The 17123-nt window shown below is 34.0% G+C and overlaps 4 protein-coding genes and 1 long non-coding RNA gene across 8 annotated transcripts; 3 read left to right on the plus strand and 2 right to left on the minus strand.

Moving 5' to 3' along the window:
• Positions 1–620: 620 nt before the first annotated feature.
• On the plus strand, positions 621–10682 carry Pkc98E (Protein kinase C). 3 transcript variants are annotated; one of them, XM_088034667.1, is made up of 10 exons: positions 623–1149; positions 6161–6221; positions 6271–6430; positions 6532–6563; positions 7055–7125; positions 7504–7735; positions 7784–7945; positions 8000–8571; positions 8620–8946; positions 9003–10682. In XM_088034667.1, the coding sequence occupies exons 1-10, from the start codon at positions 802–804 to the stop codon at positions 9165–9167; spliced, it is 2130 nt and encodes a 709-aa protein (XP_087890793.1). In that variant the 5' UTR covers positions 623–801; the 3' UTR covers positions 9168–10682. The 3 variants fall into 3 exon arrangements, with proteins under 3 accessions (XP_087890786.1, XP_087890793.1, XP_087890801.1); XM_088034660.1 differs by having other exon boundaries at positions 621–1149; positions 7784–8571; XM_088034675.1 differs by lacking the exon at positions 6532–6563 and having other exon boundaries at positions 1119–1149; positions 7784–8571.
• A 2180-nt stretch (positions 10683–12862) lies between these two features.
• LOC148181425 (dynein axonemal assembly factor 19) lies at positions 12863–13649 on the plus strand. Of its 2 annotated transcripts, none has more exons than XM_088047294.1 (3): positions 12863–12973; positions 13042–13437; positions 13488–13649. In XM_088047294.1, the coding sequence occupies exons 2-3, from the start codon at positions 13301–13303 to the stop codon at positions 13579–13581; spliced, it is 231 nt and encodes a 76-aa protein (XP_087903420.1). In that variant the 5' UTR covers positions 12863–12973; positions 13042–13300; the 3' UTR covers positions 13582–13649. The 2 variants fall into 2 exon arrangements, with proteins under 2 accessions (XP_087903420.1, XP_087903429.1); XM_088047303.1 differs by having other exon boundaries at positions 13139–13437.
• On the minus strand, positions 13588–14123 carry LOC148181426 (death-associated protein 1). Its single transcript, XM_088047270.1, has 2 exons — positions 14037–14123; positions 13588–13985 (listed from the first exon to the last, which is right to left on the minus strand). Exons 1-2 carry the CDS (start codon positions 14089–14091, stop codon positions 13741–13743), a joined length of 300 nt encoding a protein of 99 aa, XP_087903396.1. The 5' UTR covers positions 14092–14123; the 3' UTR covers positions 13588–13740.
• Positions 14124–14492: 369 nt separating this feature from the next.
• Srp14 (signal recognition particle 14) lies at positions 14493–15110 on the plus strand. The gene is made up of 3 exons (XM_088047255.1): positions 14493–14585; positions 14636–14708; positions 14757–15110. The coding sequence occupies exons 1-3, from the start codon at positions 14562–14564 to the stop codon at positions 14981–14983; spliced, it is 324 nt and encodes a 107-aa protein (XP_087903381.1). The 5' UTR covers positions 14493–14561; the 3' UTR covers positions 14984–15110.
• A 31-nt stretch (positions 15111–15141) lies between these two features.
• Positions 15142–15553, minus strand: LOC148181428 (uncharacterized). The gene is made up of 2 exons (XR_015770864.1): positions 15496–15553; positions 15142–15442 (listed from the first exon to the last, which is right to left on the minus strand). It is a non-coding gene; the product is annotated as an uncharacterized LOC148181428 (long non-coding RNA).
• Positions 15554–17123: the final 1570 nt, after the last annotated feature.

Consider the following 17123-nt stretch of genomic DNA (forward strand, 5'->3'; position numbering starts at 1 on the left):
CGCCAGAGGGTCGAATTTTCGAAGGTTCGAAACAAACCGTGCCCATTATATCGGATACCATTAGAAATATTGAAAAACCGTTTGCGTATTTTTTTTCACGATTTTTAGGTAAAAAATAGCTCTTGGATTTTCTAAAAGTCAATAGTTGAAGTTTTTTGCGAAGATTCATGACAAAACTATGCCAAACTTCTGATATAGATATCTCGCTAAAACCTTTTCTTACTCTAATTTATATATTATTCATATTATAGTGCAATTTTTCCTTCAAAAGTCATTTTTGTCAGTAAAAAATTAATAATTTGAATTTTGCAGCATTTATCACATTAAAACCACTTAAATTTTCATTTTTTCCGTATTTATGTATTTCTTCTTTGCCATTTCTTTTCTTCAATAAGTGTGAAGTGAATTAGGACAATTTTTCTGTTATTTTCCTTAGATTTAAAGTGTTGGCTGAGCTGGTCAAACTTGACCCCAGAGATCTGGGTATGTGAAACTTCCTACACGCACGCTCATGGTTTCCTTCGGCGACGCCATCTGTAGCTGAGTTTTCCATACGTCATTCTGGGTTTTTGTCCCTGCTGAATATCCGGGTTTTCAAAGGCGCTCACTGAGGATTGTGGGAGAGGTATCTAGAGGTCGGGAATTCGGGAGCGCCGTCGTCGTCGCTCGTCGTCCATGGCTGCTGTCAAGAAGTGGTGTTTGTATAGCTGTGTGGCCGTATGTGGCTGTCTGTGTTAATGTAGTTCCCAATTCTCTAACAAACAACTAGTTCGTCGGTGGTGGTGTGTGCGTGCGTTCCCAATGTTCACGGGGACCGTCCGCATCAAAATATGCGAGGCTCAGGGCTTGCGGCCGACAGATTGCTCGAAGCGCCACAACATGACGTTCGGCAAGACGGCCGACGACCAGCTGATGGACCCCTATGTTACCATCGACGTAGACGACACCCATGTAGCCCAAAGCACCACCAGACAAAAAACACTCGATCCTGTGTGGAACGAGTACTTCGAGCAACCCGTCGAGAACGCCAGAACGCTCACTTTGACGGTCTTTCACGACGCTGCCATCCCGCCAGACGTCTTCGTCGCTAACTGCAGCATACCCTTCGAGGATCTCGTCAACAGGGAGAAAGACGAAGCCGACTTTTGGGTGAGTGCGTCCAAGAAAAACACGATACTATGTGCTCTGGCCTTTTTACAACTGTTGAAATGTTGAATGGGAGGAATGCAGAAATAAAAAAATTGTAGCCGCGACCTCGTTAATAGAGTAATCTTGAGGGAATTCTATGCGGAGAATGATATCATTTTTCAGGACATTGATATAACTTGTGGTTTATTCATGACATGACTCAAGGGCGTATTTATTCTGGTTTATTTATGTGATACTAATGGCTAAAGCTAAAGGGTCATGGGTTTGATATAATATACGATCATGTCTTGCGTTACTACAAATTTGTATACTATAACAACACAGATGGCATTCATTTAATTAGCATAATGTTCCCATTACCTTCTTCAAAGATATCAATCAAAGGTTACTATTTACGTGAAACTAAATATGTGGTTACCCATGAATGAGAGGAACGTAACCGGAAAAACCCGTTGGGTATTTGCTTGTCATTCCGAGATAAGATTTTTTGGTTTAGTAACATACATAATATTCATAATTAAAGTCAAAAGATTTGTCTGCATTATTGTAGAAAAAAAGCATTTTAGTTAGTCTTTAACTTGCATAATGTTACAAAATATGTGCATTTTGAAGAGCAAAAGTATTGGGACCATAATTTACCTATGAGTCATGAATGCAGGTTATCGTTAATAGACGAGTCAAATTGTAATAAACCAATTTGTTAGAAGACTTAAGTAACAGATAATACATAGAGTTTGTTCTTTTGTTCATTTTTACACAATGAAAAATATCTTTATTATAAAGTACCTTCTCTAGTTGGCCCATTATACAGAGTGTCTCAAAATTCGCGAATTCCAAGTTCAGAGCGTTGTAGAGAATCACTTCAGTAGTTCAAATATGAAAAAAAAAATAAAGATTTGGGACTTCCCCACAAAGATACATTGATCCGAATGTACACTCTTTGAACTGCATTTTCTTCAAATGCAGGGTAAAAATTCCAGTATTTATTGCTATTTATGGTGTAGATGATTGTAGATAATAATAATATAAAACAATTTCGTGAAGAATTTGCTTTATTTGAGAGCAAACAAATCTTAAATTTTTGTAATTTTTCTTAAAAATAGAACGGAAACGTGGCTAGAAATTAATCTGTTACTATGGATGCAGGCAACTATAAATTTTGTCAAAATCTGTCACTCCGCTTAAAATTTGATTCAAATGATGGATTTGTATTGAAATAATGAATACGCAGGCATGTATTTGGTTTTGGAGGCATCAGATAACAGACCTGTGGTAGCTGCTCGCCTATACCATGAGCGATAGCCCCCCAATCGACTACGTCAGCCAACTTCAGGAGTCTTTTGTCGCTGGACGCGTTAGTATTGTAATGATTCCACACATGGAAAAGCAAATTCTTGTCGCTTACCGCAACGATCCGAAAATTAGCACACGAAACTTGGGTCGTCAGTTATTAGACGTGCGTCTTTCTTTAGTGAGCAACCTGCTTAAAAGTGGCAAAATTGACATTACTTGACAATGTCAGTTATAGTTTGGGGACTGAAATACCGTGTTTATGACTTAACTGGGGTACTCACTGCACAAAGAGGCGAAACCACAAGATAAAGAAATCAACAACGGTGGTCTCTTTGTGGAGTGAGTACCCCAATTAAGTCATAAACACCTTTCCATTATAGGCACAGATTACCCCTTGTAGGTTAATTAAATCACGATAAAATCATTAAGTCTCTGTTATTGGTAGTTCTGATAACGTCCTATTGTTAGTTCAACAGTTTAATTTTTGTTTTGGATTACGATGTCGTTCAAGAGTTGTCCCACTTTATTTTGGCCATCCTGTATATTGCTTGACGGGAATTCCAGAGCCACACTTGATGCTAGAAACATTTACAAATACCTTGTAATTATTTATGTTTTCTTCTAAAATCTAAAATTAGACCGATTACTTATTTGTTGTAAAATTTTCCCAAGGAAACAAATTTACCAATTTTTGAATATTTTCCTCTTCAATAAATTAAAGTGCCGCTTGTCGTCTCAATAAATATTTTCTTGATCAGATACTTTTCAGCATATTAAACAAATTTTGGTGCGCTCAGTTACGGCCGTGGATACAAAATTTCACATTTGAGTTTCGTCTGTGCATTAATGTCATTTGATCAACCAATTTAACCCAATTCCGAAATTTTCTGATCGCGACTGTTTGACATACAGTCAGTAGGAACATAAAAGAATGCAACAAAAAAAGTTAATTTCAAGAGTTTTTATTGCTTTTGAATTTGACACGTTGTGAAAGATATTGAATTATATTAGGATTAATTAATTAACAAATAATAAGTAAAAAAAAGACAATAAGGTATTAGATATATGTATTTATTTAAATAATAGCAGGCTGTGGATTCACAATATCAAATAGTGCGTTAAAGATTAAAGAAACATTTACCCAATAATGTGTAAGTATTAAAAAATTGGAAAAAAAATGGAATTGCATCCTTAACAGAAATTGAGAAAATTCAAAACAGTCTTAAAGAATTACGAGTTAGAATTGAACTATGTGCTAAAACAGGTAATAAGTCAATCAAATAGTGGAAATTGGTTTGAGTTAGGGAACAAATTTCATTCCTTTGACATTTTTTGCAAAATTAAGAATAAAAAAGATCTTCGTTATTTTTTGTTTTTTTCGATTTTAAGAACACAGCTTCATAATATTAAAGTTTTAATTAAAGATTTATTTATTTTAAATTAAGCAAAAAATATTATTAAAATATTATTAAAATATTATGCCATTTTTTTTGTAAAATGAAAAATAACATTTTTTTTCCTCTTGTGAACTCAATCCGGGGACATACTGTAGATAGATTTGGTTCTCTAAATATTAATTACAAATTCGAAAAATCTTTCAGTGTCGATTCCAAATTTACATTTATTTTTTTACACAGTAGTGATTGATTCAATTATCCGGATCTGCGACTATTCGGATATTGCAGTAATCCAGATAATTTTTTTTTCTATTCGAAAATTTCACGATTTACTAATCCAAATTCAATAAACCTTTAGGATAAACTGAACTTTTAATAAATTTTAACCTGTTTTATCTAGATAAATAAATTGTAGTTGCAAAAATTTATGTGTGTATAATAATTTGTTCTTTTTTTAAAATTATAAAAAGAGGCACACGTTGTAAACTAACACATTTTTCGATAATTGGGATCGTCTTGGTCCGGATTAATGCGACACTACTACACCACGTCAACTCAATTTTAGAATTTTTTATTTTTAGAGGAACCAAAAATTTTGAACATTTGAGAAAATGTGATGCATTGTTTTAATGTAAGGAAATTATGCCAGGGCGTGGTTACCACTTTTTACATGTTTATTAATCGTGGCCAATTACAAACGTTTGCTGTAAAAGAGACAACGAATATCCACCCTTTCTTCATAATAAAATGTAGAAGTGTAAATTGAAATCAAATTAAAAATCCCAAAAAAGAATTCAAGTATTGGCTTGCATTGTCTTGATCAAATCAGTTTTTACAACAAAAAACGCACCCGGTCGACCCACTCGCTTGTATCTTCTTATTCATTGGGCTGTCCAAAACTGCAGTTTATTGGATGCATTTCTAAGCTAATAAAATCATGCACAAAATGGAATCAGTTCATTGGAGGTTAACAAATAATATGGACTGACGTGCAATTTTTTTTGGATTGCAGATCTGAGTTCAGGAGCTTAAAATTAACCGAAAATTTTGGTTTTCATTATACGCACGAACCAACAAAAAACAATTGTGATAATAATAAATTAAAGATTCCTAAACAACGTTTTGTTCTTTTTTGACACATTGCTGTAAGGATAATTTACACATATTATTTCATTAAAAATAAAAATGGGTCTTTCGGCGAGTTTTGTTTTAATTTTGACAGTCAACACTCGAATTTGCAAAGCTTGGAATTTAAGGCTCTCATTGACTTAGAATCCAAAAATAAATTTTGTTTGTCAACTTGAAAAGCTAAGTATGAGGATTGTTCTGGGAATTAGAAGACGTGGGAACCGAAATGTATGTGGTCATAACATCAAAATTTCTAGAATCTAAAAATATTTAGGAAATTCGGCAACCTTTGAATTGAAATCAAAAGGAAAAGGTAACTAAAAAACCTGAGGACTTCACAAATAAGTTTCATTTGAGCTAAATAAAACATCGAAGGAGGAACTATTCTATAAATGGTTTTAAAATGTTTCTTTTGGACCGCGTGTTGCTCAAAAGCCTCTATAGTGAGTAACTCTTATGTGGACTGGTAATACCTATAATTTCAAAAACAAAAACAGGATGTACAGTCACTGCGACTGCTCATATGTAAGACGGTGGACATGGTAATGGATGCCAAATACTTAGATATTTATACTTTCATTCTTTCTAATCATCTAATTGGTTCTAGCTTCGCTTTTCAAATTCCATTACATTTCTCATTTTCGTAATATTTTACGATCATTAATTAGGTGCTTTAGTAATGTCACCTTTAAATTACTTTTGTTCTACGGATGATCTAAAGTGATATAAAGATTTCAATTAAAATTAATTATAATCGCAATTTTTTTTTAGCGGAAATTTTCACGTGGGAAATGCATGTAAACGTTGCTGGCAAGTTAGTAAAACTTTCTAATCAAGTGGAATTGACACAGAAATATTTATTTTGGAAGAGCTTCTGTAAATATTTATTTGAGTCGTCAAGGTATTTCCTAGTTTTTGAAATTTCAAAAATTCGTGAGACTCTGAGTTGTAAAAATGATGTTAGATAACGAACTATAAATTTAAATAGCCGGGGTCACAAATTAATCTTTCACGCATAGAAAACAAAAAACCGTGCAGCTGGGTTTTTCGAAAATGACTCATCCTCATCAGGTAAATAACTTCCACCTTGTGAATATTCCTTGAAGAAGGTGACGAAATATCGGCATTTTGCCAGATTTACACTCAATGCATGTATCGTCCATTTATTTATTAACTTTTCATGTTTTTTGCAGGTAAATTTAGAACCTAAAGGCCGTCTTCACGTTAGAATAGACTTGAAGTTGACAACGAAAGGTAAAGGCAAATTTCTGATTGGAGGGTTGTCTGACTGATATTTATGCAGATTACCATGGAGCCAAACCTCGCGAGTTCAAGGAACGCCAAGGGTTTAACAGAAGACGCGGGGCCATGCGACGGAGGGTCCATCAGGTTAATGGTCATAAATTCATGGCAACTTTTCTCCGTCAACCGACCTTCTGTTCACACTGTCGAGATTTTATTTGGTAAGTTTGAAAGTTTTTCATGCACGGTAAATCGAAATTGTAATAACAATTTGTGTTTGTTTCCGGGGCCATTAACTTCACAATGGTGGTTCTGTTTTCAGGGGTTTGGGCAAGCAAGGCTATCAGTGTCAAGGTACGAAGCCGTCAGCTGCATGTCGATGTATTTAATATGTACATAGAGCAGCTTTGCTTTTTTTATTATGTTTTGTCTTGTTCAAGTACCCTCTGGTGGTCATGTTTTGGTGGCAGCTTTTAAAAGGACCCTAGAGGGTGGTCAAGATTTTCCATTGTGTTATAGGTGTGGTTGCTTTGATCTTTTTATAGCATGATTTCAAGTTCTGGATTCGGTGAATATTTTAATCGATTAATTTCATTTTTGATTTGCAGCAGCAACGGCATGGCTCTCTTTTATAGCTTTTTAAATTTTATTGTAAGTTTATTACATTTTTTCTTTATCTAACTTTTTCTGTCATGCAATCATGTTAAGTACTGAAGCTTCCCATCTTACAATTAGTTACAAACTTTTGGTTTATCATTTTTCTTTCGGTAATTTGGTTTGAATTAATTGGATCATTGCGATGGAACTTTTTTTGTGGTGACATTTTTAAGTGGAATTTCTTACAGTTTGCACCTGCGTTGTTCATAAACGGTGCCATCTCCTAGTTGTTACAAAGTGTCCAGGAATGAAAGATGAGGTAAATATTTTAAAGCTAATCTTCTTACTGACTACTTATATTTTTAAATAATTATAAATATGAGAGGTTACAATTTAAGTGCTTAATTTTAAATTTAAATTGTAAAAAATTGTATTAAGAGCCTTCAGAAAGTTTTTTTTTAATTTTCGTGTTGTTTTCATTGAGAGTCCTTATTTAAATAAACTTTTTTATTTCCACTCCCATATTTAATATTGATATTTTCAAATCCCAACAACTGATAAGTTAAGTCAAGACTATTAGACCAAAATATTCCACCTAATATTGACCCCATAAAACTCGAAATTGTTGTATCAGCAAACACCGAAATTATAAACTTGACCTCGCCTATTATATTCTAAATATTTTCTTTGCTTCCAGTCTAGTCAACAAAGTACAAGATTTAATGTGAATGTGCCGCATCGTTTCGTTGTCCATAACTACAAAAGATTCACATTCTGTGATCATTGTGGTTCTCTACTGTACGGTTTGATCCGTCAGGGACTCCAATGTGAGGTTTGTTCCTTAAATGTGCATAAACGCTGCCAGAAAAATGTCGCAAATAACTGTGGTATCAACACGAAGCAGATGGCCGAAATTCTCTCGGAAATCGGTATGTTGTTGGTGGTTTTCCTGAGCGGTACTGAAGGATAAGTTGTAGGCGTTTCTACTGATAAGCAGCCACTAAGAAAAGTTAAATACGTATCAGGATCGGGCGCCAACGGTGCCAATTTCGAAGGTCAGACTGAGAATCAGGCGTCAGAGAACGAGGAGAGCGCGGATGAACTGACGAAGATGATGGAAGAGAAGCTACCCAACAATGGTAATTCTATTTATTGTATTTTAATCGAGTCAAGACAATTTTTTGTAAAATCAGGTGGGGATTCCTCTGAGCGTAGTAGAAGCAAATCAAAGATAGGCCTCGAAGACTTCCACTTTATCAAAGTATTAGGAAAAGGTAGTTTCGGCAAGGTGATGCTCGCCGAGAAGAAAGATACCGAAGAAGTATACGCTGTGAAAGTATTAAAAAAGGATGTAATCATCCAAGACGACGACGTAGACTGTACAATGACGGAAAAGCGTATTTTGGCCTTGGCCGCCAAACATCCCTTTCTAACAGCACTGCATTCATGTTTTCAAACAAAAGACCGTTTATTTTTCGTAATGGAATACGTCAACGGGGGCGATCTGATGTTCCAGATACAAAGAGCGCGAAAATTCGACGAACCCAGAGCTAGATTCTACGCCGCCGAAGTCACTTTAGCTTTACAGTTTTTGCACAAACACGGAGTCGTCTATAGGGATCTTAAATTAGATAATATCCTTTTGGACGCAGAAGGACATTGTAAATTGGCCGATTTCGGAATGTGCAAGGAAGGAATTTTGGAGGGAATTACGACCACAACGTTTTGCGGGACACCCGATTACATCGCCCCGGAAATTCTACAAGTACATATGTTCTGTTACGTTTCATAAGTCTAATTTTTGGCATTTCAGGAATTGGAGTATGGTGCCAGTGTGGACTGGTGGGCTTTAGGAGTTTTGATGTACGAAATGATGGCAGGACAACCACCTTTCGAGTCCGATAACGAAGACGATTTGTTTGAATCAATCTTACATGATGACGTTTTGTATCCAGTGTGGTTGAGCAAGGATGCTGTCAGTATATTAAAAGGCTTCATGACGAAGAATCCGAGCAGGAGATTGGGATGTGTGACTGCACACGCCGGAGAGGCCGCCATTAGAGTACACCCGTTCTTCAGAGACATGGATTGGGCCGCACTGGAGCTGAGGAAAGTCAAGCCACCCTTCAAACCGAAAATTGTAAGTAGCTACGAGTAAAAATAGTAGAAAAATCGATTGTTTGTAATTTTTTGCAGAAGAGTAAGAAGGATGCCTTGAATTTCGACGCGGAGTTTACGAAGGAAGAGCCGGTACTGACACCAGTTAGTAATGAAGTGATCCATTCGATCAACCAAGAAGAATTCCGAGGTTTCTCATTTGTCAACAGAGACTTCAATCCTTCACGCTTTGTCGCTGAATAACTTTACAAAACCCATCAAATCAGCTTCATTATCGATCCCTTGGTTACTCGGGTAAATCATAAGCTTGTGAGCTTTAATTTTTGTGAAACTTAAGGAAAGATGCGCCAGTACTCATGTTATACTGTTATTGCTAATAATATTTATTATATGAAGCAAAGTTTATTTAATTATTGCAGATGAAGAGTTTATTTAATTGTTTATATTTTGTACGTCTCCGATCTGAGATCTTTGATATAAATTCTATTTTATAATTTGTAAGGTAAGGATTCGTTGAGGCCCCATTTCATTGGAGCTATATACCGCACAAATATATTTTCACGTGTTAATTGCTGAATTGTGAAGTGGGGCTGTTTGGGGTTTCTGTGATTTCCAGAATTACCTGTCTTTAACTCTAGTCACTGAATGGCCTACGCTCTGTAAATATCAAAGAGTAACACGCAAGTCGGTCGGGTTGGCCACTCTAATGTTAATTATATTAAATTTATTAAATTGACGCACTTTATACAGAAGCCTTAGATTGCGGTTTGTTCTTCCCCGGCCGAACTTGCCCTTCACGAGGACTCATTCATACAATATTATCTCGTTTCGTATTATTTATTAGCATTGTGATATTGTGGGAATTTGCAATAGTTTTAGTGTAGGCCGTTGCGCCTTTTTCTTTGACTTTTAAACGGTATTGTCTACAAGTTAGTTTTCGCTTGGACAGCGACCCGCACTAGACAGAAATAACAGTTTATCAGTCACTTGTCAACGTAACACTCTACACGTATTAGGGAAATGTGCATTATTTTAAGGATGCTTACGTAGGTTGTTTACTATTTACCAAAGATTTTATTTATTATTTTTTAACGAGATGAGTGTGTAAACGTTTATATAGTTTATGTAGAAAATGTAATTTATTTCGTTGATTGTGTGAGAATTTTTGTGCAATGGCTTAGGGCAAGATTCGAATGTGTGCGAGCCCAAACACATTTTAATCATGACGACACGATACGTTGTTTTGAGTTTTCAAATATGCCATGCCATACTAAGCTACTTAGACAACATTCAGCGCTACATTTCAAAGAAATGTACATATTGTTAAAAGTAAAAAAGTATATAACGTTTTAGATATTTATTAATGTGGAGCTTAGAGTAGTAGGTAAATTAATACAATTAACCCACGCTAATTTTAGTGTATGTCTAGATAATATCTATATCACAGGTCTGTGTTAGCACCGAGCTGTTCAAGAATAACTTGAGGTTGGCAGTGTAGAATAATTTAGTTCTCTAGTAGAACCTCAGACTCCCTTTCACTTGTTCGGTTTTTGCCGTTAAGGCGCGTGCTTGCATACGGTGTTGTGCCAAACCATGTCCACCCTAAACCCGCAGCCTTTCCGCACCTCCTACCACTGTCTGAACCCCACTGTCGCATTGTTATTGTTTATATCATATTTGTACTAGCAATGTGTTGTAAATGGTGTACCTATTTCTCTGACGGTGTACTAAATTATAAATAAACATTATTTAATGTAATCTTATTTATTTACATTTTGATAAATCGAATCATGTTGACACTAACAAAAAACTCGACGAATTTTACTTTCCACAAGGTTGTTATTTATTTTTATATGTATACTTTTACTAGAATAGAATATTTTTGTTGTTAATTGAAGATTTTCTTTTAAATAAAAAATTAGACAACGTCGCAAATTTCATACTTTGAAATCCTAGAATTGCATACAATTGAAATGCGGGCTTGTCAGAACATTTCCATATCTTATTATTTATTGCAGTTTTATGTTTTGCTGATATTGTATTGTTTATTTTTATCAAATGAACCCGCTTAACTTTTGAAATAATTGCTGACAGTACACTTTTGTCGTGTTCGACAATTTTCTTATCTTGTTTTTAATGTTTCTTAATAGTGAGATTGGAAATATAATAATAAAGCAATAATCTCGGAGGTGATTCAATAAATTTATATTTCCATTGATGAAATTTTAATACTACATTTATCGGTAATTCGATTTTATATGATCGGTTGTGACTTTTCAATTTGAAATTATTATTAGAATTTCAAATTGATTTTTTTTACGATTTAGATAAATTATGGCTTTGATTTTAGATAAAGGGTTTTGTTTGTAGACACGCACCTTTTGCGCAAGAATGTAAATACAGATAAAATTTTTTACATAGTTTCTATTCTATTCTATTATTTGGAGGTGGTGCTACTTCCTTCCATTCCGGCCATTAACTGTACGGAATTACAAAGTTTTAAATAAAGAGACAAAAATATTTGAATTTTTATTTTGAGGACGAACCACTTTAAATTCCATAACTTTCGTAATTCTATCGATAAAACATTGAAATTTAGAGGAGCCACTATTTTCTCCTTTGTAATTGACTGTACGAAATTACAAAATTTGAACTCATGAACTAACAATTTTTGAAATTTCTATTTTGAGGACGAATAAAAAATTTTCAATATTTTTTAATAAATTCCATAACTATCGTAATTTCATAAATGAAACATTGAAATTTAGAGGCTACTTCCGCTCTGATTTTTAACTGTACAAATTTACAAAATTTTAACTCAAGAAACAATTTTTTTTTAATCTTCGTTTTGAGGAAGAACCAAAAATTTTCATTATTTTCGTATTAGACTCCAAATTATGAAAGTTTTCTTTTTGTCTTGAATTCTTTGAAGCAGGTGAAAAATTTTAAGTTTTCCTAAAAGGGAACACAATGGGAAAATTCCTATCGAGGTTTTTATAAATTTGATTTAATTAGCGCGTGTTTGAAGTGTTATACAGACGCGAAGTGCAATTTCAACACAATTGAGACTGTTCGAGTTTCCAAATTGTGTAGACATAATCCTCAATGCCACCCGTTTATTACACAAACAGCTGTTCCCCGTTACCTATATGTTAATAAGAAATAACTAATTTCCAAATTTTTTCAGGTTGAAAATTATAAAATATAATATTTTATCTTCCTAAAAAACTTCTGTTTTTACTATTCCAATTTTTTTTCAGTTTGTTGCTTTTTTTGAGAAGCAGGAAAAAAGTTTCTAAAATTTTTATTTACCAAATTTAAGATTAAAAATCGAACATCTAAAAAGTAATTATTGTCTTCATTTTGTAAAAAAATTCCAAATTGAAATTCTGATTTCTTGCTTATCAAACTGCATATTATGTCAGATTCGAAGATTTACATATTTCCAAATATGTGAAGGATTTAAAGAAGCGAATCTAAGAAATTCGGTTATCCGCAATACATAGAATTATAAACATCCATCGAAGAAATTAAAATCATGTGAGGAATTCAAAGAATATGAAATTCAAAGCATTTTGAAATTGTAGATATTGAAAAAGGTAAGGAATCCAAATAATCAATGAGAATAATTCAAATTGTTTAATGGATCTAAGTAAATATCTAATTGTAAGTCTTCTATTGTATATTTTTTATTATTCTTTTGCATGCTTTTTACTGTTCTTTAGTAAGGCTTAATGTTTTGCTTATTTTCAACATTTAATTCGATTTTACAGTATTATATTTTCAATTTTTTGTTTGAACTTAAAATTAGAGAAACGACAATGCGTAGCACCATATTATAAATCAATCAAAAACGTAGAAAGTGTCAATGTAATTTGCGGATCTTGATAAGAAAGATTGTTTTAGTATAAGTACTGTACAATAACGCTGACGATTTTTCTAAAAACTAGTTTCATAGAGAATTTCAAACAAATTTGTGAAGTTATGCTTTCGCATGGTACATCCTGAAATACTGATATTCTTGTCTTATTGGAAAACAATGATTGAAAGTAAGTGCGAGTTAATAACACCACTTTTGGCACAATTAATTAGAGCTTGCATTGCGTAACTATTTCAGGCTTATCACTATTTTTTAAGTTCGTTTGCTCTTGCAATTAACATAATTTGCTAACCACTTCCTCAGATAACCCATCATCAAACTTTTTTGTCGACAGACTTTCTACTCATTTTAGTGAACCAATAAATTAGATACTTTTTTTGTAAAGAAGTATTGACAATGACCAAAAGCCTTGAAGGTCTCCTTGGTTCCATTCATTGATCAAACACCACCATAGTAACACTTTTTTTATTAAATTAAAAGTTGTCAAAGCAGAGCAATGCCTTCACGTAAAATTAACAATAATCAGCTCTATCAGGAGCTAAAATCCGAGATTGATAAGGATAAGATGTATTGGGTGCGAAACGACGCCAAAATAAGGGCAGTGGTGTCATCAAAATCGTATGACGAATTCAGGTAACCGGAACCTTGTTAACAAGGCCAAAAATTTAAATGTATGTTAATAGAGATATAGTGGCAGCGGCGCATTTACAACCTGTAACAAAACAGGACAAAGAACGACGCCAGAGAAGCTGGAATACGCTGACGGATGGGAATTAAAACAACTTAATATTTAGTCTTCTATTAATAGAAATTATTGGAACATTCAATAAACTAAATTATATCGTCAATAATCATCCCAAAACCATTTTAAAAAATAGTACAAGAATCTATCTAATAGAAATGTAAAAATATCAAAATATGGAATTTTAGAAGACTCTACTGCTTCCTTGGCTGTTGGATGTGGACTTGTGGTTTCATCGGGTGGTTCACTGGAGGTTTGTCTTTATGGAAGCTCTGCACAGCTTCTGCAGGGAAGTCAGCGTGGCCTTTAGGGATGGCCCCTGAAATGGTTGTTGTTTTAGGTGGACTCCCAGAAATTGTGATTCCTGTTGTGTCCTCAGTGAGGCCACCGGAATCTTTCCTCGTCTTGTGCTGCGTAATCCGCATTCCTCCGGCTTTTACTGTTCAAAACAACTTATTTAAGGGGTAGTTTCAAGGCTACTGCGACTTACCAGCAGGGGGATGCCCAGCTTTCAGCTCACCGTCAGTTTGCTTAGGGCTTGACATTCTTGTGCAATATGTTGTAGTAAACAAACACGTATTCACACGTCGACCTTCTGTTGCGTATTATTTTTAGTACTCACGTTTACCTTATCAATGTTTTTATGCGAGATATTTTGACAAGAAAACTTTTGTGGGGGTACTGCGACGCGCGGCCGAGAGAGGGCGCTGTTGTTCCCGGGAGAGGGCGTCACTACACGAAGAATTTAATTCTTATTTTAAAGTATTTTCGGAATTTTAGGCGGGTTCTAAAACCACAATTAATCTCTCGATGTCACTACCAACGCAGATTATTTTTAAATGTATTAATTACTCCAAAAAAAGTCGATTTTTTTGATCGGCTTTACAGGTTCCTGTAATAAAAAAAACCTGGATTGATTTGTAGGTTATGATAACGTGGAAGTGTCAAACAACATATTTTGTCAAGAAAATAGCGAAAACTCTCTTTCCAGAGTGAAATTGGAACCTAGTCCACGATGGTGTATCTTGAAAACGATTCGGTAACTCACCTCACCTTTCCCCCGTTGTTTTGTAACGAATTTTCTTTCAGTTCCTTTCAGAACTCACCAAATTGTTCCAGAAAGCCAGACAGACTGGGGCTGTGACGATGGTTTTTAAGCGCTGTAAGTTATAAGAGGCTTTCTAAGCCCCCGTTCATGTTTTTTCTTCAGATGACGGCAACGATCGCCCTATCCCTAGAGAAGGGAAGCCCCCTTTGCCCGCTCCTCAGGAACATATGTGTATAGTAAGAGCCAAGTCAAGGACTAAAAAAATCTCCACAGTGATTCATCAGAAGGACATAAATAAATTCCAAGTAGCATATAGCAGTTTATTGAAAGGCAACCTTGATGGACTGAAAAAATTAAAGAAGTCTAAAACGAAGACGAAAGCTGAGTGATTGAGATTTTCGTGTGTTCATGTTTCATTTTGGGGGTGGAATTGCGTGTACAAACGGATAGGATAAGATTTTGAGTTGTGTTGAGTATTTGTAAAATTTTACGAATAATATATTAATTTTGTAAGAGTATACATTTTTCATTTGAAATAAAAATCCAACATTTCACGATCTTTTTTTTTAAGCCGTCATAGTCACGAGGGTGGTTACATAATTTATTCTTTTATTGTATTAATTTAACGATAGGTAAATTTAAATTAAAATAAGGACACTGTTTCCTCCATTGTTGATCCACTTTACCTTCTGTCGTAAGACAGTGGTTTGCACAGTTTAAAAGAGCTTCGTTTTTAAAGCACTTGTCACAAGTTAAGATACAGGTGTCAGTGGCGTCCAGAAATGGTTCAGGATAGGCGTTTAAAACTCCAATTAAAAGACATATTGCAACTAAAAAGTGTAGAGTTTCTGAAAGAAAAGTCTTTAATTAGGTAATAAGGAAAAAAAAATTGTTTACTTACCCATGTTTTTTAATGGTATCAATCACGCGTCTAAACCCCAAATCGCGAACGCTTATTCTGTGATGATATCAATGTTTCAGGCGCCGTTTTTATATACGCGCATTTCTAATCGATGAAATAATAATTATTGGGACACGGCAATAACAATATTGCAAAAATGCGTTCATAATTAATAGCCTTTTAATGGTGCTATTAGATCAATTTCCAGTGGCGTAACTGGCAAAATTTGCAGGGTAATATTGTGATTCATACGGAAGATTTTGCCCAGAATGACAACAATATTGTTGGTTTAATGTAAACAAAATGTCGTTAAAAATATTTCTATAGGAATTATAATTGTCTTATCCATTTCATTTTACTTTCTATTTTCACCACCTCTGGTTTTTATCTTACGATCGTTTCAATAAAATTAAATTAGTCAATAAAAATTGTGCCCAGCTAATGGGTTTAATGAATAAAGTAGCAAAAGAAAACGATGAATCATGCATATGAATTAGTTTTTTGGAAGGAAGGCTGTGTAATATTTTTATAATTTATTTTTATTTATTTATTTATAAAATTAAAGTTTCATGTTTTAATGCGTTAGAGTTAATAGTTTAAAATGTGGTTTGAGTTGCTGCCAGTTGGCTGTTAATTAATTTACTTTACTTCTTTTATCTACTCTTTCTTATTCAAACTGTGTTATCGTATGACGTGAATCCCAATTTCCCTTTCAACTGTGATATTGATAATCTAATTTCTTAAAAGCACTACACAGATATAAGTCTAGGAAGTAGCCACTTGGAATTTTTTTTTAAATCTCCGAACATACTCCAATGTTACAACCAATATTTCTACGAAATGTAGAATTTTCCAATTGTCATCAACTTATATAGGTATTAAGCTCTGAGACCATACTTGTTTGCTTTATAACTGGTAAATATAATAACGAGGCTTTAGTATGAGAATCAAACAGTTGGAATTCTAAAAAAACGCACTTTTATAGCTCCATTGGCCATTAAATCATGTTACAAATTTTGTAGATAAAAGAGATGAATAGATAACATGCTTTAATGACTAATTAAGTTGTAAAGTCCAAATTATGGTTTTTGTAGGTTTAACCACACAGCGGATTGTGTGAAAAATGTGTATTCCACCATTTGTAAAAATTACTTTTTAAAATCATTTAAAAGTATTTTTTTACAAAATGTAAATTTTTCAAAAACTTAACACTCTTACAGGGGTCTAAGGAACATTTGCATAACATTTACAATTTAGCTAAATAGGTTTTAATTTTTTTTTTCAATCTTGCACATCATTTTTTTTTAGTTTTAAGCAGAGCTATAGTTTGAGAAATAGAAAAAAGTAAAATATTATGTAAACTCTAAAGGAACTGAAATACCTAAATAAAGAGCTTAAACGAACGAATCTAAAAAAATCGATAAACAGGTAAGTACACATAACTTGTAGAATCAAAAACACATATTTATTGAAAGAGTGCAAAAAAATAATATGAGAAATAAGAGGAAGCGGAAGAGTACGAAGAGTCCGAAGAACCTGCAAGAATCGAAAAAAAACGAGGAAAAAAGAGAGGATCCAGAATTTAAAGTATTTGTATCTTGTTACAATTAAAAAAAAATGTACAGGCT

Source organism: Gnatocerus cornutus, chromosome 1 (assembly GCF_029298725.1).
Source record: "Gnatocerus cornutus isolate USDA-ARS CGAHR chromosome 1, icGnaCorn1.1, whole genome shotgun sequence".
NCBI classification, from domain to species: Eukaryota; Metazoa; Arthropoda; class Insecta; order Coleoptera; family Tenebrionidae; genus Gnatocerus; species Gnatocerus cornutus.

What these genes read in the sequence shown, in the direction of transcription:
- LOC148181426 (XM_088047270.1), bottom strand. Translation starts at nt 14,091, where the DNA reads ATGTCAAGCCCTAAGCAAACTGACGGTGAGCTGAAAGCTGGGCATCCC. An exon ending in AGCTGGGCATCCCCCTGCTG is followed by an intron (nt 13,986 to 14,036) that starts GTAAGTCGCAGT and finishes TGTTTTGAACAG; the next exon opens with TAAAAGCCGGAGGAATGCGG.
- LOC148181425 (XM_088047294.1), top strand. Translation starts at nt 13,301, where the DNA reads ATGCCTTCACGTAAAATTAACAATAATCAGCTCTATCAGGAGCTAAAA. An exon ending in AAATCGTATGACGAATTCAG is followed by an intron (nt 13,438 to 13,487) that starts GTAACCGGAACC and finishes GTATGTTAATAG; the next exon opens with AGATATAGTGGCAGCGGCGC.
- Pkc98E (XM_088034660.1), top strand. Translation starts at nt 802, where the DNA reads ATGTTCACGGGGACCGTCCGCATCAAAATATGCGAGGCTCAGGGCTTG. An exon ending in CTTGAAGTTGACAACGAAAG is followed by an intron (nt 6,222 to 6,270) that starts GTAAAGGCAAAT and finishes ATATTTATGCAG; the next exon opens with ATTACCATGGAGCCAAACCT. An exon ending in CGAAATTCTCTCGGAAATCG is followed by an intron (nt 7,736 to 7,783) that starts GTATGTTGTTGG and finishes GATAAGTTGTAG; the next exon opens with GCGTTTCTACTGATAAGCAG.
- Srp14 (XM_088047255.1), top strand. Translation starts at nt 14,562, where the DNA reads ATGGTGTATCTTGAAAACGATTCG. An exon ending in TGTATCTTGAAAACGATTCG is followed by an intron (nt 14,586 to 14,635) that starts GTAACTCACCTC and finishes ATTTTCTTTCAG; the next exon opens with TTCCTTTCAGAACTCACCAA. An exon ending in GACGATGGTTTTTAAGCGCT is followed by an intron (nt 14,709 to 14,756) that starts GTAAGTTATAAG and finishes TTTTTTCTTCAG; the next exon opens with ATGACGGCAACGATCGCCCT.